Source organism: Nipponia nippon, unplaced genomic scaffold (assembly GCF_047370975.1).
Source record: "Nipponia nippon isolate SJK-2023a ecotype South Korea unplaced genomic scaffold, ASM4737097v1 scaffold_3, whole genome shotgun sequence".
NCBI lineage: Eukaryota > Metazoa > Chordata > Aves > Pelecaniformes > Threskiornithidae > Nipponia > Nipponia nippon.
Window position 1 is genome coordinate 23,808,975 of NW_028262347.1, and position 24,528 is coordinate 23,833,502.

Sequence of the window (24,528 nt, forward strand, 5' to 3'; positions counted from 1 at the left end):
AGGCACACAGGGCTCAGTCCCCCCGTGCATGGTGCAATCGGATTGATTCAGCAAGGAGATGTTCCTCTCCCTACCTTTCGCTCCTGTTTCTTGATTTACTCATCTTTATCTAAAGCCTGGAAGATTTCTAAAGGGATGACTGGGCTTTGTTTCTTAAAGTGTGTTAGGGCTTGAGATGCTGGATGCAAGTCCCCATTGGTGCCTGCAGGCACTGGTATAGTAACAATGAAGAAGGAAGTTGTAATAGGGGTGTACAGTTTGTTTCCATCTGTTTCTATATTCATGAAACTTACTTAGCACATGTTGAAGGTAGTTTATGCAACATGATGATCTGCTGTGACAAAGCTGTTGCCTCCTCTCACTAGACAAAATGTACTAAACCCAAGTAGTCTTTGTGAATGATTGTCAATACTCCAAATCATCATATTGCGAATTACGTAGTGCCTTTGATTGCCAATGGATCAGAGGGAACACAGTAGATGTTTTCATTAGTTTCAATGAAAACATCTATATTTATTGAAGGCAAAGCACTATTAAGATGGCAGAGCACTTTTTACCCTGCTGTTCTATAAAGGAGATGCTTTTAAAATATAATACTTTTCCCACTGCATCCTTCGATCTCCTGCAGTTTCCTCTTAATGAAGACACATGTAACTATGATTTTTGATGAATCTTTGTCAGCTAGATATCCTCTATAGATACTTCTACTCCTGTTTTTACAGATATTTCTACTTCAAATTGTGTGGTAACATGTTGTAGCTATGACTGTGTTTATGATTTTGTTCATCTATACAGCTGGTATTGTGCTTCAGAAAATTTATGACTTTTATTCATTTATTTATTTTCTATGCCAGAAAAATAAATCACGAAAGTACCAGGTTTGCAATACAGTTCAACCTTTGGAACAATTAACTAAGATTAGAATACAACTTGCATCTAAATAATTGAATCAAAGGGTTTCCTTTTTTCTTTCTGATTTTTTTTTGGTCCTTTTTGTTTTCTTTTTCCTTAGGATGCTCTTTGATATTTTCTCTGTCATGTTTTGGCTGTGGGTCTCTGTTGTGTGGGCTATTGCTCCTCACCCGGTGGCCAGCCCTGGTCCTGTCTCTGACCCTGACCCTCAGGATTCAAGATTCTTCTGCCGGGGTCTCTGGTTCCTCAAAGTTTTTGCTGACTCTGCAGGGTCCTTGTGGTCAAGCTTCAGATGTGTTCCTTTCCAGTGCAGTGCTGGCTTTCCCTTTGGGCAGAAAGTGCTGGCTCTGGCTAGGTAAAGACTCTGTATCATGCTCCTGAAGTGGCTCTTTGTTAGCAGGCTTCACCAGCTGCAGAGACCCTTTCAGCTGCGATGCTGGTTTCTCCCTGTAGTCCTTAGTAACTTTAATGCTCTCCTTTAGGCAGACTGACCTTTCAGATTTCCTCTGAAGCAGCTATACCTTCCAATATAGGAACTTCATGATTACTGATCAGTACTACTGTTGCAATTCTTACAAAACAAACATGTGCGATAATGCTGAGAGATACAGTACAGAAGTTAAATTAAAAAAGAATCATGATCTTCAGAATTTAAATTTCCGTGTGATTCTTGAGTTTGAATAAGGTATCTCAATCTTTGGCAGATGCAAGGAAACTCTGAAAGCAGATATTTAGAAACAGCAAACTATAATCTCAAAGAACCTGATTGTCTTTTATACAATTATCACTTTACATGATTCTGACAATGTAAATTTACACCCCTTTTAAAGTCCTTTTACTGTCTAAGGTTGCCTGACTTTAAATGATCTTAATGTACTGGAAATAACCAGACCCTAAAAATTTTTACTATCACTTTGAAGGAAAAAATAATTGCCTTAGAACTTCTGATCATTGACTACACGTTAACTGTCAGGGTTTTCTGCTGTTTGCTTTCCTCATTTTCTTTATCAGTAGAAGATAACTTATTTTTCAAGAAACTCTGATAGTTAAAATCCTTTCTTCCAAAAAATATCCTGGTTTTCATAATGAAAAAAAATTCAGTAAAAGGTAGCTTTTTCTGCAAAAGTTATGTTTTATTCATATTGCAACACTATTTTGCATACCAGGTCACACGTAAAAGTTCCCTACAAATGTGTGGGTTTAGCAAATATGAGCTCTCAACCATGTAATCTCTGTAGGAGGAAAGTTGTTAAAAACAAGCTTGCTTTTCCTGGCACATATGATTTGAAATCAAGTTCCTTTTATGATTAATAATTAATTCCCTCTTAGAAACTGTGTTCTGTATTGGACGTGTTGTAATAAGGGCTAGATTGAGATGTTGACTGATGGTTTTTGTCAGTGAGAGTAAATGGAAATAGTCCCAGTCCTAAAGTTTTAATAACAAGTTTCTCAGTTTCCTTTCCTTAGGAACCCATTCAGTTTGTTCTGGTTCATTTCTGAGGGACTTTTTTTCCCCTCTTTAAAAATGTTCTATTTTGAAACCTAAATGCCAGTTGGAAAAAGAAAAGTTGAAATGTTTAAGAATGTTAAAATCTAATATTTTGACTTTTTTAAAAAAATCCTTTTTAATACAGTTTAAAGCATTCTCAGATTTCATTTCAAGCTTATACATTGTTTTGGTCTACCAAAATCTGTGTTTAAAGATCCTAATCTGAAAAAATATGTAGATCCAAATCCTTCCGAGGAATCCTTCAAAAAATTCTTCCAAGTTAGTAATTTTGATTGATGGGACTTCAGGCAGACACAATTATTCGTGCTTTCAGAATCAGGTATTTAGCTGATCCAGTTAAAAAGCTTGAGTGGATATCCATTTATGTGATATTATTCCTTAAGAAAAAACCAAAGCATATCAAAACACTGTATGTTTCAAATGAAAACAGTGAAATTTTTAAGACAGAATGTACTTGTGTTTGTTTTGGGTTTTTTTTCACCACAGCACAAGAGTTCTGTTGAAAGGCAAGAGAAATTTTACAGTAACAGATTTTTAACATTCCCTTAGAAATAATAGGATGCATAAGCTTTCAGATTTATGAAGTGTGTGCACTGAGGATATAAATGACTTTGGGCATCCATTTTTCTGTAATGGTCTTGATTTATGACTAAGAAAACCATAAATTAAAATTACACTGATGTGATGAACTATCAGAGAGACAGCCATAATCATCATCAGCCTTAAGCACAGTGTTTGGTGAACTAGTAAAAATTGGGAACCCCACATTGCAATGAGCCTCTCTTCAGGCAGCCATATCACAAAAGATGTCAATCAGTATTTGATTTCTCTTCTTTTCTAGGACGCTTGTAAATTATGTATCTAATCCGGAAGGAAACTATCAACACTGACATTAGTAAATTCTTTTTGGAAGTAACAGATTCAAAATATATTAGTTCCCTTTCTTGTGACATGGTAAAAGAAAATGATTCAAGAAGCTTCTGATGTTTTCTCTAACTGCAGCAAATAACTTTCAAGCTTTGCTGTAGGCCACTATATTTCATTAAAGAAGACAGAGAGCCTCTTTTTTCTTGTGGTAGCTGTTATATAATTGATAGATGTTTTCAAATTGCTGAACCTAAGCCCTGTGTTTAACAAAAGAACACACTACAATGAAATACACAACAGGAGCACTTAGTGCTGTATATGATTATATCTATAAACAAAATATGACAATCATACTGCCTGCAGGGTGTTCTTCTGCCCATGTGTAATAGGGCAGTAGAGTTCAAACTTACACTCCATTCATGTTATCTGCCTGAAAATTGTTGATACTGGATTAAAAATAAAACTCAATGAGACAAGCAAAAATGTTTTAGGTTCTTCTATTCTTCTTCTCAAAATTACACTGCTGTCTTCTTTATTGTACACAGGGCTGAAAGTAGAAAGAGACTATTATGGTTTTTAGAAGACTACTTAGGTTTTACAAAGCTAGTCCTGATCTTAACACTGGTCAATAAGTATGACTCAGGAGTTATGCTCTACTGTCAGTGTCTGAGGTCAATATGAGACATGTAGTCACTAAGGATCAATGCTAGACTGAAAAGATTAGTCAACAGTAGGCTGCAGTGGATGCGAATTGTAGACAAGCCAATAAAATACATGAAAAATGGAATAAAATTGGGATTTTATGATTTTGAAAGGTTACAGATTGTATTATTCATAAAAAAATTACTTTGGGATGGGGGGAAATACGCTGAATACAGATATTGAAAAAGCATTAAATGATTTTGAGGTATGCCTGTAGTAGAACAGGTGCTATTTCAGACATGACTGAAAATCAAAACAGAACTTGGATTCAAGAGCCAATGACCTTAGAAGAACCCAAGAAGAATGACAACTTGTCTTCCTTATGAAGCTTTTTATTTTGTTGAACCTAATAGTAGTTTGTTTTTTTTTTTTTTCTCAGTGAAACAGACATCTTGACTGATTCTCTAGAGAAAAAAAGCAAATGGAAAAAAGAGAGCTGATAAGAAAATATCCTGAACTTGGATAACTATTTGTCCTTCATTAGAATGATACTAGATTGCCAATGAAACAGCCTCTGCTTGAGAGTTAGGATGAATAGGGATTTTTTCCCACCTTGTCAGTGTGGGTGAAAGTCAGGTTTCTCAAATGAAGCATGGGATTGCAGTTGCATGCTTGGCTGTGAATTTGTCACAGGATTCTTGAGTGGATGGTAGATATTTTGTAGTTTTTTGTGATCATCCTTTGTAAGAAGTGTTGTGATTAGAATGAACTGTTCTTTAAATAGCCATAGCCAACAGGACCATGGAGTAGTGTTTTTTCAAAGAAAGAGAAAGGAGGCCTTGCTATGCATGACAAGTAAAATAAAACACTTGTTTTTTTAAATATTATTTTCTCTTTCACAATATAAAACAAGTGTGCAATGATAGAACAATGAAAAATCAGGAACTTTGGTATGTATTCCTGGAAAGTTCTGCATTCGTATATGGGACTTCAGAGCAGGGTTAGCTGCTCCCCTGGTACCGGCTAATGTTGTGACTTTTAGCATAGACAAACAGCTACTGGGCATAGCAGGTAGTTTGGATCATGCATTGCTGCAGCAAGTCTGCAGTGAATTGCTTTGTGAGGTACCAGTGTGAGACACGGAGTATCAGCAAGTTTCTTCCCCAGTCTCTTCCATCTTTCTCCTCTCCACCACAGAAATTTATATATGTATTATAATTTGAAGATTGAGCTGCCCTTTAAACCTAGAAGCAGAATGTTCATGCTTAAAAGCAAAAATGGTAGATTAAATGACTTTAATTATTGTTTAATTATTGTTCATTTGTGTTACATAATGGAAGTCTACTACTAAATTGAAAATCATTAAATGGAAAACGAAAGAGACATTCAGTGGTTATGATATGATGAAAGAGAATAACCAGTAGTTAGCACAACATTACTATATGATTAATTTATACTGTTTGTTTTGCTGCAATTTCTCTTCATCTTGCAGTAGTATTAATTTCATTTCTTTAGGACAGTCACCTAATATTTATCCAGGACTTTTCATCCTGATAAATCCCTAAAAACTTATTTTTAAAATTATTTAAAGACAGGGAGTGAATTATTTTCAACATTTCCAAAATGGTATCACTCACTGTTTTTAGTGGTGATATTGTGATAGTACCGTTTAAGGCAGGGAATGAAGAATGTGTAGCTAATCTCTTTGTAACTTCAGCTCGCAGTAAACAGATTTAGCGTTAAGTGGGACAATAGGATGTGCTGGGAATGACTGGATCAAATAGGGAGGATTGCAGTAATGTTTCCAGTAACCCCATGAATTGAAGCAAAACCCCCTTTATGGAAAGTATAGGCATAAAGCTAAGCAATGGCTTTGGAATGGTTGACTGAGATTTGCATCGCCAGAGGCCATTGCAGCAAGGAACTCCTAGACTTGTGATGTAATCCATCTGTTCTCTTCCCCAGTGCTATGACCTCGTTAGCAGAACTGTGGCTTCACTTAGAAAAGTAGAGTAGCTGGAGAGAGCCCAGCTGCAAGCAATGATTATGATCAGCCATCTAAAATTATGCCTGTAGGGAAAGGTTGAGCAAACTAGGATTGTTTAGTCTGGAGAAGACTCAGCTGAGGGGAGTTATGTTAATCTCTTTCAATACAGAAATGATTATTCAGGAAAAGAACAAACTGTTAGTCGTAGTTAATTTGGCTGTTAGGAGAAGTAGTGGATTTGAATTACAGTAAGAAAGATTTAATGCAGACATGCTGGAAAATTCTAATGATGAGGATAATTAAGCACTGGGCTGCCTGGGAGGCTGGACAATCTCCAGTGCTATGGGCTGGTTGGAGCAGGTGAGCTGCACAGACTGATTTTGCATAGTTGATTCAGAGGTGGGGCCAGAGGAGTAGTCGTGGGATCTCCTTCAGCCATCAATTCTTAAGTGTTCTGGCTTTTGTTAGTTTGTTTTGTTTGATTTGCTAGTAATCTCCTCAAAGGTAGATTTCCTGTATGCCTTGAGTAAATATTGGGAGGGATGGCAGCAACTGGACTCCTACATTAAGTTTCCTGAGTGAATGCAAGACTGTGTATGTCTTTAGCAAGAGCTCTAGAAGAGCGTCGTGACAGATTTATTAGTTTATAAACTTGGTTACTTATTTAGGATCTTCTTTTGCTTCAGGTTGTGCATCATATTCGTAGGTAAGGACAGCTTTTATATGAACCCTTGGAGAGCTTTCCATTCACATATAGGACTCCAGATAGGACTTTTTTTACATGAGCGCTTCTTAATGCTTCCCAAACTGATTTATGTTCCTTTATGTCTATGTGGAAAACAGTTTGCTATTGTGAAGGTGTTGATTTCTTTTACATAGACCTTCTTTCCCTACCATTCCTCAGAGAAGCATTTTCCCCGTAACCAAAAGCAATACAGCAGCTCTACCCATAATAATATTTAAAATGCATCATTAATTAGCCAAGAAGTAGGAAAAGTATTATCATCAGCATTTCTTATTTACTTTATTCTTATAAATATAAAAAATTGGTTTCTTAAATATGTATTCTGTAAAAATGCAAAAGGCAGTCTGAAGAATTTAGCTGGCATGAGAATATATTGAAATTTGTCTATTTATCTGGCCTAGTTATGATCTTAGTTTTTTATTTGTGCTCAAAACATTCAGTACCCGTAATCCTCCCTAGCACTATAGAAGACAGCTAAAGGGATCTCAAGAGACTATCTAGCCCTTGCATAAAGTTAGCATCTTCTCTACTTATGTTACTGCAAGGATGAAGACTTTACAGCCTCTGAAGGCATTCTCTTCCATTTTTTAACTATCCTTATCACTCTGAAGTGTCTTAGAAATACCTGACTTTGCTCCTTATCGCTATAATTTAAGCCCGTTACTTCTTATTTTATTCAGTATACATCAAGCTCATCCTTTTCATGTATTCGAAGACCGTTGTTTTACCCCCTAGGCTGTGTTATTTCTTCAGGCTATACAACCTGAATGTGTTCAATTTAGTCACGTAGATCATGTTTTCTAGGCACACTTCTGATCTTCGGTGATTTCCTCTGGACTGCCCATTCGATTCTCCTTCAAACTGAAACACAATGATCAGCCTTCACAAAGTGCTCTGCCTGAAGTCTCACTAGTGCAGAGTACAGGAGAAACATCATTTCATGTATTCATAAGTGCAGAGTAGAGGGGAAAGATTATTTTATCTATCTGCATTTCTCAGGATGGCATTTGGCCCTTTTGCAACAGTGTGACATTGGTTCAATAAATTGTAATCCACTATAGCCCTGAGATCTCTGTTTTCTGAAGAGCTGCTATCTCTCTGTCCTTCCTGACACACAATGTGCTACCTGTTAGTTGTCCCTGTTAAACTGCATGCTCCTTTTTTTCAGGCTCTCTGCAGTATCATTTGAAATAGGTGTCCTGACCTTCAGCATAGCTTCAACCTTTTCCAGTGTTATCGCCCAAATTTGATCACCATATACTCCATTTGATCATCCAAATGGCATTGAGCGGTTATTACAAGTATTGAAAAATAGCAGACTAAGAACAGACATTTCCAGGCCCCACCCTGGACCATCCCTTCCATTCTGACAGTGAATCAATGACATATTTTTATCTTCCCACAGCTTTTTGATACAATTTGCACCTAGCCCTTAGGGGCTAGATCTGATTCAACAGGTTGCTTATGACTGAGAGAGTAATTTGAGATGGTGTCAAAAATCTTTCTAATGTTAAGATAAATGACACCTAGCTGCTTGCCTCTCATCCAAGATGCCTGTTACTCTCTCACTGAAGGAAATGTGACAGCTCATTGTTGACAGATCCCTTTTGGTTGTTATTTGTCTTGTTTGTTTTCTCTGTGTTTTTGAAATGTGTTTGTTCGTTTCTTTCAGGATTTTTCTGGAAATTCAAGTTAAACAGAATGATTGATTATTCCCTGGCTGATTCTTTTCCCCCTTTTTGGAGCATGAGCACTAGGTTTCCTGTTTGCAAGTTCTCCATACTTCCCCATAAAGTCTCAAGAGCTTTCTATCTCCTCAGTCAGTTCTTTAAGTATTGTAGAATAAATCTCAGTATGTTCAGTCCATATGAAAACCCCTGACTTCCTGAAGTACTCTCAGTTTGAATGTGTTTGTCTTTCTTGCCTTAGTAACGAGGATTTTTTTTTTCCTTTTTTTTCTGACTAAATGTGCTGCGTGGTATTTTCTGTAGCTTAAAGTTCTTCCACATGCTTGTTTTGTGCCTGCCAGATCACTAAGTCTCTCCACAGAATTTTCACTTTAATTATTGACTCTTCATTCTAAGCACCAGCATAGACTTGGCAGAGAGAGCTCTTCCCCTGCTGCTGACACTCTCAGTATAAAACACAGTCTGTTTTCTGCTAGTTCTGAACTAGTTCAGACTTTCAGACTCTTTAGATGTGATTTTGTTACCTGGCTGGAACTGTGTTTAAAGGGCCAGTGTGATTTTTCTTTTGTTTACGTAGTGCTGAACATTCAAAATTATTATCATGGAAAGATCTGACTGTTCATCAGGAGGAGCTGGCAAAGAAGATAAGAGCTATTTTAGTGGAAAACCACCTTAAAGTAATGTCAAAACAATGTGTTTAGGATGGTCTTTAGGATTTTGCAGTGCTTCAGGGTAGAAAGTACTACACATATTAACAGCTTTTTTTCCTAAAACCAGGTTGGACAATAGTTCAGGAACAGTGTGCCTTTTTTATGAGACAGGGAAATAAACTTGAACCCTACATTTCAACCGAGCTTGTCTGTTCCTCTGTCACAGTCAATTAATGTACAAGGCTGCTGAGGTGAGGGCAACTTTGCTCAAAATTTCAAGTGCTTCACTTTGCTGAAACACTGTTTAGAAACAGAGAAGCACAGGATCACAGGTTGTTCCAGCTCTGTTTTCTGTTATTGTTTGAGAGGTCAGTGATGAAGTTATTGCTTTCTGTCTTGCTGCCGCTTGTGCTCGGATAGAAGGCTCAGGAAATAAATGCAAAATTGCCCTGCTCTCTTCTTTCAGTTCCCTCATTAAAAATCTTCTTGCTACAATTTCCTCAAAAAGCATCTGTTTGGAGGTATGCTATGACTGCTGACTATCACGCTGATCAGTGTTGCCTTGCTGTTTTTAGGATGTCCTTTTCTGTATTCTGCTTATACTCTGCTCTCCTTTATCTTATGGTTTGACTGTGAATTCTTTAGGATTGAGACCATCAATTTTTTTCTTGTGGATTTGTATAGCCCTTAGTGCAATTGAGGTCTTGGTCTGTGAACAGTGTGGGAATAAAAAGAATATACTGTTTGTGTGTTGGTATTATTTTGTAGGAAAAGTTGTGCAGATTGGAATTTAGAGGCATTCATTCTTCAATTTCACATGCACAGCATCTTTTGCATTGATCAAGAAATAGGAAATAGATTAAACCATTTAAAAATAACAGGGCAGGATTAAAACTAAAACAAACCCAACAACATTTTTTTTCATACTGAACTGAGGCTTTTTATGAATGGCTAATTTCTAGTTTTAAAATAATGAAATATTAAAGATAACAAAAAGGGTGGCAGGTCATCTCCTTAAGTAATATTAAATATGTGTATGGGTCATGCCCTTGTTAGCATAACTCTACTGAAGTTACTGGACTGATCTAAATCTGCTGAAGGTCTAGCCCAGTACATTTTTTGCAGGCCATCATGCAGGTGTTTGGGGACAGCAGCTTCTTGTTTTGATAAAGAAACTCACCTTCAAACCAATAGAATGATTAAAAGCATATAATGGTGACAACTTTTTCATCAGACAAGGGGATTTATTATATGAATTAATCTTAAAGAAAAAAATTATATAAAATTCCTTTAAAGTCAAATGGCCATTATGCTTAACCCCTTGTTTTCCTTCTGTTTACTCTGAGCTGTGAAGTCGGGGAGAATCTGAGCACCACTGGGAATGAAAGGCATCTGACACAGATTGAAGGGAAATATAGTAGCTCTTGAGCACCAGACTTGGGACAGGCCTGACTCAAACTTTAACTTAGGTAACTGGAAATAAAAGCAACAGATTTGGGAGTGAGTATGTTTGTTACGGGTATTAAGAGCTTCACCAAGAAACGCAACTAGTCCATTACACTGGCGATGACATGGACCTTGGGCAGAACTGAGAAGATTCCCCAGGCACAAGTAAAGTGACGTTAAAAATCTCTTTGCCAGAACTAGGGTCCTTTTCTCAAGGCACTAAATTTTTTGAAGTATGCTTGCAGGCTATTTCCGCATGATCAACTACGGGAAGAAAAAAGTACTTCCAAACCTTGTGGTTCAAATGACCTTAGTACTAGAGCTGGTCAAAAACTACCACTTGACAAAAAAGGGCAATGGTGGAAGGTTTCCTCTCAAAACAGCATTTTATTAAAGAAAAATCTGAATCTGACAAGTTTGGTTTTTTTTTTTTTAATTTGAGTTTTTTTTAAACATGCTTAATTATAAGCAAATTTGTGGCACAGTCTGCTTTTGGTAGCATATAATGACTTTAATCCCTGTGTGTACATCATAAGTAATATACATAAATGCTCATTCAAATCTCTCTGAGTGCATGTCAGGTACATGGAAGGGCAGCGAGGACCTCTAAGTAAGGATATGCGATAGAGATTGTCTATGTGAAAGTGGTCTGCATAAAGAATAATTGGAAACCTGATTTGCAGTCTGATCCATTGATACTAATTATATATTTTCAAAATATAGACAATAGATCATGCAAAGCCCTCAAAAAAGATCTGAAGTCTGCTGATATAACGTTGAATAAGATATTGCTGTGTCATAAAATTATTAAGGAAATAATTGTGGTGGGGTTTTTTTGTTTGTTTGGATTTATTGTTTTGTTTTGGGTTGGTTTTTTTTGGGGGTCTCATTTGTAAATAGAGACTATCTCCATAAACAGGTGCTTAAAAATTAATTGTGATTCATGCTTCTGAGGAAAAAAAAAAAATCTTGCTTTTATTGAAAAGAAGTGCCTACTACATTGCTGTAAAATTCCATCTGATAGTTACACAGTGCAGTAACAGTAGCTGTTTACTTCATGACCTGTTAATCACTGCACTTCGTGCCAGTCTACTCCCCATGCCATCGGAGAATAAAATGGTTTTCTCCAGGTATTCCATGCACATTAGTAAGTTTGTTGTTTGGAAAACTGAAGAAGGGAAGCTCCTCCTACCCTTGTACCAAGAATCTGTTAGGGTCAGTACCAACAAAACCACAGGCAGAGAAAGGTAAAAGTATATAAAAAAAAAAAAGTAAAATAAACAGGTCCCAAACCATTCAAAGGCTAGCATTTTAAGACTGGGGTTTAAAGTCCATGTAGCACTAATAAACACTCTCTGTAGATTATGATACAGTGGTATGATTAGTCCCTGTTTAAGGTTTCCATAGTATACTCCTGTATTTAAGTATTTAGCGGCCATGAAATATATGACTTAACTAGTGAGGTTGGTTTATTTGAGGTAAAATTACAGTCTCAGCACAGTAAATAACATACTTCCATTGATAAAGCAAGGCTAGTATTTAACTTTTTGGGTTTAAGAACATAAGAAACTTTGTATTTGTTTTCACCATTCTTTTCTGTTTGTATGTATTACCTCAGAGCATCCTTCCCTTTAATTATTTTGTCCTAGCTGAAGATGACTTGTTAATATGGCCAGAACATTAAAAAAGTATTCTCTTAGCTTTTAGTAATTCCAGAGATTGGTGATATTTTAGTTCTGGGAAACTAGGATGACAAGAAAGATTTTGACATGCTGAGGAAGCACAGAATTGTTATGATGTGTCTGGTATTAATTCTTGGAAAAAATATTGCTCAGTTTTAAAAGTAAAAATTGTTTTAATCAAGTTTTCTAAAATATGAGTACTTGCTGGGCAAAAAATCTTCCAGACCTGAGTGATGCAGATCAGTTATATCCCCGCTTAAACTTCTTATCCACACTTTAAACTTGCTTAAGTGTCTCCACTGCTCCTGTCTGCATGACGGCTTCCCTCCATCCAATTGCAAAGTTGAGATTCAAGCAGGTTAAATAATTTGCCCAAGGTCACCAAGGAAGTCAGACTGTATCAGAGCCATATAGGCTAACTCTAAGCTTAGAGACCGAAGTTGTTAAATTGTTCTGTAGCAATGCTTTCAAGTAATATAAATATCACCTTCCTTCCTGTAGTACAGGACATTTTAAATCGTACATGCATATAAATAATTATACACACATGCATGCAAATAGGTATTAAAATTTAAATGACAGGAAATGTAACTGTCTGTGTTTTTCCTTTAGGGAAGCTGTGAGATAGAGATGGTAAGTGGTGTGCCTAGGAAGAACTTTAAGCAGGTGGATTCACAGTTAGGAGAAATCAACTTCCATCTGGGTTGTAACAACCTGTGCTTCTCTTCCTAAAGAAAAAAGCAAAGAATGATTTTCCTTGTAGTATTTCAGACTAGTCCTTTAATGGTCATTGAATCTAATCAAGCTTCTCAGATTCATATTCAACTGCATTAATTTTCAACCAGTATGTGGTAAACCCAAAGATATGATCCCATGTTCTTTGCAAACCTCTAGGAATATCTGTGTCTGAAATTCCAGAAAATAACATCTCAGTTGTTAGGAAAACATCTCTGGGGTGAATGAGTTATGGCAAATTTGGTAATGATAGTGATTTTGTACTGCCATTGACAATCTGGATTCATTCTGTGTTTTGTTGTTTTTTGTTGTTTTTTTTTTTTTAATTTAAAACTATTTTTTGTCCTTGACTTATTTCCCTTCTGCACACGCCTCTTAAATATTTGTAAGTTTAGTCTGTTAGTATACCCAGCTTTTCTCTAGAGAGATAAAATCTGTCTGACAGACTGAATGCAATGATCATTATATTTAGGCTCATAATGAATTCACTTTAGTTGAACGAGTTTCAGCTTAATTTTGTTTTTTGATGGTTCAGATGACTTGATTGGACAAGGTACATTAGAGACTTGAACTTTTACTGTGAGAACAGAGGCATTAGACAATTTAAAAAGCTAAATATTAGACTAAATTGCCTTAATTCACTCACTTGCCATGCTCCTCTGATGAACCTTTTTGTCAGAAAAGAAAATACTTCCAAGAACTCAAGACAAAAATAAGAGCAACTCTTAGTGACAGCTGGAGGTGATATTTCAGTTCTTTATCATTTTTATAACTAAGAATTTGAATATCTATTAAAAGCCATATGAAGCTATATGTGAGAGCCTTGATGCTTCTGAAAGTCTTGGCTAGCTGACTGCAGAACAAGATGTTTGCCTGCTCCCATAACTCTGGTAGAATGCACTACTTGCGTTCCTCTGTCCAGATCTTGTATAATTCCATTCATTACAATAATATCCTTAAACATATATGTTTCATTATTTTAAATAAATATCTAGCTTTGAGGTAAGATTTCAAAAATGAAAATTTCTGCAAGTGATAATATAACATAATCAGAAACATTAAAATATTATCCACCAATGTCCTTGATATAAACTCTCTGAAAGCTGTCCAAGTGCCTTTATATTGTCACCAGTTGCTGAATTATGTAAGCGATAAATTTTTCCATGATCATTAAGAATGGAAAACAGAGTGGTTTTGTACACATAAGTGGTTCAGAAATTATACGTGACCTATTAACAGCATTTTTGATCAGTCTCCTCCAGTTGCTGAGGGCATTGCTAAATTGAATGAGTTGCTTGATTATTGGAAGAACATAGGTGCCAGGAACGTGAATGTGCTACTTGTACTGTGTCATGTAAATCTCACCTTGTTTTAGCCCAGTTCTCACATCATTAATTTTTAGCTTTAGTATTAGATGTTAGAGGAAATTGTATTTGTAATGTTCATGAAGGATAGAGGTGTTTACTCGATTTTGATAAGAAATGGCATTTTGTCTGTATTTTAATGGTTTAGTGAACTGTGACTCTTAGTGCTGCAAATTAAAGCAAATTGCAGCTTTGTCAGGTAGATATCTCATATGGAAATGATTTTTATGTCTATTTAAATAGCAGTAAAAGTAAAGCCATTCTCTTTGTATCATGATGCATTTCGTAGAAAATGAGTACGTGTCTTGCAGACATGCTGTCGTACTCTTTCTGATGTTTTCACTCTGGTAAGTATTAGAATAGTAGAAAATGGAACATCGTCTTAGGGGAATGTGAGGTACTTTATGATAGCACATCAATCTATCAGACACTTTCCAAATTCAGAGAAGCTACTCAAATACAATTAATAATAATGTTTAAGCTATTATTAATAATAGATACCAAGCTAGGCTATTCCAGTCCATCTGATCTAGATGATGAATTTGGATACATTTAACAATGAACTTTGCCTTGTCGTATATCACACTGTAGCGAACAGCAGCTAGAAGGTGTCACGTGAAAATGAAGTCTTCTAGAAACTAGGTTTACTTAAGGCTACTTAATAATCTGAGACTCGCCCAGCCTCGACAGGGTCTGAGCAGTATAAAGAGTGCTGCAGATCCAGATATTTTGATCAGTAAGGGCTGAAGAGATTCAGAACTTTTTAATTCTTTTTGAATGTCAAAAAAACCCTTCTTTTCTCTCTTTCTTTTGTCCATCTTTGGCTTCTTTATCTGTTTCTTTCCCCCATGAGAATTTTGTTTAAAATTGTGTGCCTAGAGTTAAGCTCCTCTGAAGTTAGTTTTGTAACATTTGAACTTCTAGATCACTTTGGGGCAGGTTTTCCAGAGTATTTAGATTGTGAAAATTGTAAATGGAAGCATAGTGGGACTTTCAAAAGCACTTAAACAGATAAGACACTTAGCTCCCATTTAAATTAATTAGCTGGATTGAACAAGTTCCCTTTGGCACTTTTGAAAGTTCCACTGCTAAGTGTTTATGTCTACATAAAAAACCAATATGATTTTCAAAAGAAGCTGAGCATCCAGCAACTCCCTTTAAAGTTTATGACTAATACGGGTTTTCAGCAGTTCTGAAAATTATACAATATCCCTGGCTCTATGTTCCCAAATGATCCTCCTTCACGTTCTTCTTTCTTAACAGTTTCTACTATCATTTATTGTCTAAAGTTAATCTCAAAGAGGAAGTGGGATCAATAGTACTATAACCTAAGGATAGAAAAATAATGACACAGGTGAATCTTCTGCACGGGTTCGAGAAGCCAAGTCCATTGGTATATACATTCAGTGACTGAAAAAACTGAGAGAGCTTTAAGACCATTGTTGTAATTATGTCTTGTACTGGATTTCCTTATTACATTCATATTATGCAAAATAATAGCTCAAAAATATATTACAGGCAAAGAATGCTGCAGGTTATGGATAGCTGGGAATCAACCAGGTGACCAGAGGTAGCATGACTTTTCAGTCTTTAATTGCTGCATATACAGAAACCCTCAGCAAACCTGTTCGGATGTAATAAAAACAAGCAGTGCTCACTCTGAGGTATAGTTTCTCCTGCCCTTTACTCTGCCTCTATTACAGTAGTGTCTAAGTAGCAGTCTGAGGGTGTACGCACATTAGCATTTTGGTTCCAATCAAGAGTCTGCTTTTGAAATGAATCTGCTAATTATTCCCACTTAGCACACTTGCTCATTGTGGAGTGGGTCTCAGGCTATGTGAACTGCGTTGCTTTTGGCTGAAATGAAAACAGAAGGTGCTTTCCAGAAGGACATCTAATCTTCCTTAATCATTACCGGGAGTTCAGTCCACTGAACTACATCAAAATTAGTTGAATATAACCTTCCTTCCCAGACTCTAATTTCAAATACTAATCAATGTGAACATGAAGTCCTTAGAGCCAACACCTTTGCTCCACAGATCGGCTCTTGTTAATGTAGCTATAAACTGAGTTGTCAAGATGGCTGGGTTCATGGGAGAATCCCATCTTTGCACCCACTTCCAGAGTTAAAATCCTACAATGCCAGAATCTCAGATCTGCAAGTATCTTAAAGAGGATCTCTAATTTCAAACACTGGCCAACGTTTCTTGCGAATATATCTACTCTTTCTTGTTAGATAGAAAATGAAATAAAAAACTCATGAGCAAAGACTCATAACATTTTTGTTAAGAGCTTTTTCAGAAATGTAGGTCAACCTAAATGTAACTGTAGGTTTTGCCTAAAAAAATTAATCCAGACAAGACAGATTGTAAGACATAACTTGTATACCTTGTAAAATGCACCTGCACCAGCCATTCGTTCTGGTTATTCTCTACATTGAGTTAGAATTTTTTTATGCTTTAAGAGTCCATTCTTGTTTGAATTGTTCCATTGTTAAGAACTAATAGTGGTTATATTCATAATTAATTTTTTTAAAAAAGAAAAGACTCAAGTTTGTTTAGCCAGCGAGTTTTCCAACATTCATAATCCCATATTGCCATGCTGGAAATTATATCTTGTGTAGTTTGTGTCAGATATACTAGAATGAAAAACATAATATGAATCTTTACCAGTGACCTTCAGAAATAAGAATTTATTATCTGCTGTTGCCTCTGGGATGCGTAACCTGAGGCACTCTAATGTATTGCCAACCAGGAAGAGTTTTTAAGCATGTTTTTAGTCAATTAAAGCACCATCAAGACAAAAGTATGTGAAATCATAAGTAGCTGTAAAATAAAAAAATATTTTTTCCTTTTTCTTTTATTAAGGTGGAAACTCTGAAAGGTATACAGAATTCTTTTGTGGCTATCTAAGCCGTGGATTCACAATACAGTAAATGTGTCTTTAGGATGCTTAATGCCAGATAAGAAGCACTGTAGCCTCATGGTATTAAATGCTGATTTGGTACAAACCCACTTTGCTAGTTCAAATGTGTTAAAAAATTTGGACACCTTAGCTTTATCCTGTCAGGCTTTCTGCCAGATTAGATATTGCCTGTCCATGCCATTCTAAGTTTATGCTGGATCAGGTGTTGTGTACTCTCCCGGTGATTCTGTATTGTGTGCTATAATCTGGCAAATATGCAGTACTGTTCTTTTTTGAGTCATCCCAAACTTATCCACAGATTTGGATTAATGACCATGGCCTCCTATTGTCCCCGTTATCATAATAACTGAGTAAATCACAAGCTTTGATGTATTTGTTCTCCTAACATCACTGTGAAGGAGAATATGTCTTTGCTATCAGACTGATTTCATCATAACACGTTTTCTCTCTTGTCTAGTAGATGAAACAGTAGGGGTTATGCAGGCTTTGAGAATTTCAGTGATTAAAACCAGGAGATTGTAACAGAGGTGAATATTTTCTTAGAGTGTCAAGTGCTCTGCTTGGTGCTTGGGCTCTATCAAAACTGTTTCAGGCAACTGGATTATTCTCTTTTTTTTTTTTTTTTTTTTTTTTTAGGAAGCTAATTACTTAAATGGTTTCCTTTTAGATAGTCACCAGACGCTGCGTTTTGTGTAATTAGCACAGTCCTTGATATAAAGAATGGTTAACTTCTGTAGGTTTGGGACCAATCCAAACCCCACTGAAGTCCTTGAGTGACTTGGGGGATTCACAGAGCTGGTTGTATGAGTGAATTTCTTGTCTCCTCGTTACTGTGTGGTCCCTTGTTTGCCCCTTTGCATAGTGAATAACAGCAAAGTCCCACACTGTGCAGAAGAGTGGACAGAGGAGACAGAGGCTGGTTGCTTGTTGCTGCTTTATTCACCCTGCATGGAGCTGTAACTGGTGCTCTGGCTCTCCGAGGAAGGCAAATGAGGCTGGCAATGTTACATTGTGGTTTTCTCTCAAATCTGTTGAAAAATTGCTGAAAAAATAAACTATTAAGGCCAAAATTATCCCTCTTGATAAGCTGTCCTCATTCTGTCCTCCTCCAGAAGTAACTGAAAACAGTCCTGACACGTGAAGTTTTGTTACTGCTGTCTCACTTATAAATAAAGCCTCCAAATTAAACAAAAGTGCTAAGCACTTAATAGGCAAGAACAAGGCAAGTTCTTTGTCCTTGAGTCCTTATCACCTAACAAAGGAATGAAAGGTGGAGCATGGGAGAAACACAGAGTGATTCTGGTGCCTACAAGTAGCTCTTTGCTCCACACACTGCTCTGGTTCACTCAGTGTGACCTCTTGCAGAACACAGTTTTACTAAGGGTGGGCTAAGGAGAGCTGGGACGAAACCGAGTGATAATTTTAAGCAGGATATGCTTTAAATCCATGAATTTCCTATTCAGATTTTACTGGGGGGGGCATAGAGGAAGAGTAGATAAGTGGATGAAAAAAGTATATTTTGTTAGTGCGCTGCTGTGGAGAAATCTGGGATTTCCAAAACAAGACTGCATTGTGTGCATCTGTTCTCTACTACAAAAGGATCCTTGTACTTTTTAAATCAGGAAGACTGAAGTAGTAGTCATGACATCTTTTTCCATTATTAATCAGAAAGCAGTATATACTTATGTTTATCTTCTAGAAATGTAAACAAAATACTCTTGTGCATTTCAAGACTTAGGAAGTGGAATCCAAGTATAAAATATCCACTTTTGTGGAAGAGGTGGCATCATAGGTCTTTTTTCTGGCACTCTTTGTTCTGCCAGAGCTGATGCAAGGAAATTTTAATCTATTTCTTTACTGTACCAGAAACTTATCTGAAACTCACATAGCCTTATTTTGTAATTAAATGTTTGAGAACTACTGGTATTTATATTTGCATGTGATTAACTTTTAAAGCACTGTGTACAGGGCTTTTTGCTTTTAAACTAGCCTGAAGTCAATAAATATCTTTACAGACGTCAATTTGGTCAGCAGTAAAGAGGTAAATAGAAACTAATGACACTCATCAAGCCTGTGGCATGAATGATTTATTGGACACAATCATTTAACACTTTCATAAAGTCAATACAAGGGAAAGAAACAGGTTTCTTATTATGGTAAACTGTATTTGTACTGTCAGCATGCAGTGATTTATGACAAACCTGTGGCAAGGATTAGGATATTATAAATGGAGGAAAATAGAAGGCTCATTACTTTTTTATACCCACAGGTAGAAGACATGCAGTGGGCTAATAAAGAACACACTCATCCAGCATCTGTCTGCAGCCTGCCCTGTAAAGCCGGGGAAAGAAAGAAAACCGTGAAGGGAGTGCCCTGCTGCTGGCACTGCGAACGCTGTGAGGGGTACCATTACCAGGTGGATGAATTCAGCTGTGAACTGTGCCCCATTAATAAGAGACCAAACGCCAACCGTACGGATTGCCAGCTTATTCCTATAATCAAGCTGGAGTGGCATTCTCCTTGGGCCATCGTGCCCGTCTTCATAGCTATTCTTGGTATAATTGCCACCACCTTTGTAATTGTGACATTTGTCCGGTACAACGACACACCCATCGTCAGGGCCTCTGGACGGGAGCTCAGTTACGTGCTCTTGACTGGGATTTTTCTCTGTTACTCCATTACTTTTTTAATGATTGCGACTCCTGATACAGTGGTCTGCTCGTTTCGAAGGATCTTTTTAGGACTTGGCATGTGTTTCAGCTATGCTGCTTTGCTTACCAAAACAAACAGGATTCACAGAATATTTGAACAAGGTAAAAAATCTGTCACAGCTCCCAAATTTATTAGTCCAGCTTCCCAGCTGGTGATCACTTTCAGCCTCATATCCATGCAGCTTATTGGAGTCTTCATCTGGTTTGCTATCGATCCACCACATACCATCGTAGACTATGGAGAGCAGAGGACACTTGAACCAGAAAATGCCAGGGGAGTTCTCAAATGTGACATTTCAGATCTTTCTCTCATTTGTTCCCTTGGATACAGTATTCTCTTGATGGTCACATGCACTGTTTATGCTATTAAAACAAGAGGGGTTCCAGAGACCTTCAACGAAGCAAAACCCATTGGATTTACTATGTACACAACCTGCATAATTTGGTTAGCTTTTATTCCAATCTTTTTTGGTACGGCCCAATCAGCAGAGAAGGTAAGTGATGATAAGTTTACAAATCAAATACTATCCTCTTTTTATTTTTGTCTCGCAATACTTGTAACACTACAATATTTTCACTCTTACAAATGAGTAATTCTGAATGCTAATTGCAAATGAACTCTCAGAATTAGCAGATAATAAAATATATGACTCAAAAGATAGGTTTACTATATTTTAACAGAAGAAACTATATGTGATTGTGGTGTGGCTGGCATAATAATGTTGACATTTTCTCAATATATCCTTAAATGACTGTTTCTTCTAACGTTTGTTATTACCCTTCAGTGATGCTCTAGCCTGTTACGTGAAGCACTATAAATCTTTGTTATTATCCACAGATCTGATAGAAATAGTGGCATTTCAAAAGTCTGAGAAGATCAACTTAAATTTGTCAAAAATAATGAAGAAGAATGCCTGGGCAGAATGAAAAGAGTTACTTTTCTATCTGGTTGACACACATAACTTAAAAAAAAAAAAAAAAAAAGGGAGGAGTGAATGAAGTGTATGTAAAATTGTATAAAGTGTAATTCACTAATTATTATCTCAGAGTAAAAAGCAAACATTTTCCTGATCTTTTAATAAGAAATTAGATGTTGCGTACTTGGATATCTTTTACTCCTTGTTCAGTTGGCATGGATCTTTCCTGATATCGGTCATGGTGAGCAGTACAAAATAAATCAGATGTTTGACTCTCCTTCTCTCAGTTGAATGGCAAGGCAGAGGTAAATGTGGACTGTGTGAGTTTTTATCCATCTGATAGTGGCGAAAATGGCAAGTTAGGTAGGAAAGAGCAATAATGCCAGCATCAGTCTTCAAAACTACAAACCTGTGAGATTTGAAAATCTTAAAAATAAGAAATTAAAGTTGTCAGTCTTCTACATAAATTCTTTCCCTTTTTCTTCTAGCAGGTGATTTTTATAATGTTTTAAAATATACATTTTTATTTAATTAATTTAATTGGAAAAGTCAACATGTGTCCACTTATAATTGTGCAAAGGTTTGACATGTCTCTGGTTTAGAGGGCACTCTTACCTGCATAATTACAGAATAAGTCTGTATAGCTTGATAAAATACCTGCTAATTCAAGCAGAGGAGTTGTATAGGGGAGAGAGTGTGACAGAAAAACATTTTCCTCACTAAAAATTGAATTGGAATTCCTCACTGAAAATTGCTGAATTGGGTCAAGCTTGATTTCCATAGCCTTTTGGATTAAGTCAGGGGAAATGAGTACCAAGGTAATGGCATATCATAGATACCATAAGTAAAGATAAAAAATCCTGTTTGATATAGAAAAACATGTTTAGGTGAATTGTATTTAAATTCTGACTTTTTTGTATGAGTAGGCTTAAGTCACAAAAATACTTTGTTATATAAATGTGTGGTACTTTTCTGTTTTAACAGCTTGGGCGAGTCAGTTTTATGGCAAGTACCTACAACAAAAGAAATGTATTTCTGAGTATTGAAACACAGAAAATATTACTTGGCTGTTAACTATACAGTGAGTTTTGATTTACACCATTGGTTCACCTTAGCTTGTAGTAAAGGATGATTTGGTTTTGACTCTGAAGACGAGTTTAATGAACACCTCTTTTGCATTTCTTTTATGAAACTCAAGACTGAACACACAAATTATACTAAATTGCACAGCTTCTAACACTAAATTTCACTTGTTAGTTGCCTTTTTTTCTAAATGATTTGTTATTCTTCAGATAACGACTTTCAGGAGGAAAAAACCCAAATTAATATGCTAATACAGTAGCTCTGTAATTCAAATAATTCTTTTCATGGTGCTTCTACTTTCTGCTGCAAATAAAACCATGTTTCCACACAGAGTCTTATGGACATCATCATAATAGCTCATGCTTTCATACAATTAAATTGCTTGTCTGAATAGGACAAAAATGTAGTATCTTAGTGCACGCATATATACATTGTCTGAATAAACTGAAAGTTGCTTGTACGTTTCTCAGTTAATGCATAACACCAAAAGAAGCATTTTAAAAATAAACTAATACATTATAGAATATCTTATTTGAAATTCAATATTATGATCTTTTTTGAGGATGAAAGAAATGAAAGAGAAAATAAACAAACTTTTGTTAGGTGCTTACTCACTTTGCAGTTAATTTTAGAATCCTGAAATTATGTTTCTTATGGCTTTAGTTTGATCAGAGAAAACAGAGCAATAAGCTGGGGAACTTAAAGTACTATTTAAAAGCAATGGTTCCTTTTTTGAAATGTTGACAGTAATAAAATTTAACATAGCATTCATTACAAGCCAGGTGTACTTCCAACTAACAATTCATTGAGCTTTAGACGCACTTCTGTTTGAATAAAGAGTCATTAAAACTTCTCCAAAATGTTTTGAAGAAATTCTGTTTTCCTAAACATTAGTAGTGCTTACAACAGTAGCAGAAGTCATTATGCATTTTTTGAAAGAGAGGTTATATTTACTTAATTAACTATTCCATGAACACAGGTTAAGTGGGAAGTGTAATGAGAAGCTTTTGTTTTTATTTCACTGTCAAAATATTTCAACTGATAAACAAAAAAATAAGACCATTAATGCTAAAAACAGGTGTCTAGATCCAAAACTCATAGGTCATCATGAAAAGGTTACCTTTACATTTAGTGGCCTTGAGATCAATTGCTAAAAATGTATATTTGCTAAGAGATTCTGGATAGAAACTAGAGGAGTATAAACCTGTACAGTTGGCGCAAGTCCATAAATTGAGTGTGTCTGTCAAACTTCAAATATGCGTGATGAAGGCCATGTAAATCAGCATAAGTACATTTCTGCAGACAGACTGTGAATCTTCCTCATATGTTCTTTTTGTGAAGCACAGGATGGGAAACTCATCTCTCTCTACTGTGCATGTGAGGAACCTTGGGTCTCTAGCTGGTTAATACAGCTGAGTTAAATGCCTGAATTTGCATGGTGTGACACATCCATAAGAGAAAACATGGTAAAAGTTAAAGTAACTTGACAAGACTCAGTGGGAATATGTTGATTTATAGTCTTGACATTTGTAACATTCTTAACAGCCCTTTATAACAGATGCTGTTTCTACTAATATATTATTATCTCAGTTTACGTATAAGTTTAATACAAAATTGAGAAAACTACTATATAATATTGAAGAAATTAAAAATAATATGCATCTATGGCCAATTAACAAAAGGTTAAAATACCAATCCAAAATAACCTTGCCTAACCCAAGCTTGGTGGCTTTTATGGAACTCCATGTTTATTGTTTGTCCTTAATCTCAAGCAATAGAATATAAAACCCCTGTGCTATTAAACACACCATTTTTAGATTGTCATTTCTACAGATGTTCTGCAGAAAGCAATAAGAGCATTGATTTTAAGTCTCATGTGATTTTTATTTTTTGTCTAATTCATGGCTTTGTCCATTCGTGATCAAGCCTGTTTTGACAGCTGCTGCTTTACGAAAGGAAACTGGTACAAATAATTTAATTATTCCAGTGCGTCATTGGACTGAAAGAAAAATGTAACCTTAAGACATAAAATACCAATTTGCTAACACTTGCGTAAATGTCAGTGAGGTGCTTTAGAGGAAAAGAAGTGAATGACTGGAATGCCACAGAAAAAAAGAGTGAAATTACCTTAGTGATTAAAACAGATGTTTGATGAACCTCTGGGTAAAATTAAGTTACAATTGCAGACTGCACAAAAACCAGCTGAGGATAGATGGCTGTCTAAAGTACATCCCTATTTGATAAACTGAACTTTTTAAATTTCCTTCCTTTTACTGATTTTGACAGCTGGATGAATCATGTTCATTCACAGATAATAAAGACATTTATTATATTAACCTAGAAATACTCTGTTTTGAGTGAGAAGACGAGTACTTCTTTCCCATACTATGAAAGAATGGAGGTTGCACTTGCTGTTAAGGAAAGAGGACCACAGAAAACACCGAATGTTTTCTTCCTTCTCTTCCCATCAGAAGCAATTGCAAGGTGTAATCTGACAAGACAGATAAATTTTAACATATTTTCCAGTTATTCTGACAAGTTTGATCTCTCTTTTCATAACTGCAGTAAAGGCAAAACAAGTTGTAAAGTATGGTAGAAATCTTCCCATAAATTATTATCCTTGTGATCTTACTATTCCAGCTGTTTTCGTCCTGGATTTGCTGA

General features: G+C 36.1%; 1 protein-coding gene across 5 annotated transcripts in view; it reads left to right on the forward strand.

The window, feature by feature from the left end:
- The window catches only part of GRM8 (glutamate metabotropic receptor 8), a 342,436-nt gene that overhangs the window by 273,328 nt on the left and 44,580 nt on the right, over positions 1-24,528 (forward strand). For all 5 annotated transcript variants that reach the window (XM_087766391.1, XM_087766392.1, XM_087766389.1 and 2 more), the window contains one exon: positions 19,423-20,358. In XM_087766391.1, coding sequence (XP_087622517.1) covers positions 19,423-20,358 — 936 coding nt within the window. The remainder of the gene's footprint in view (positions 1-19,422; positions 20,359-24,528) is intronic.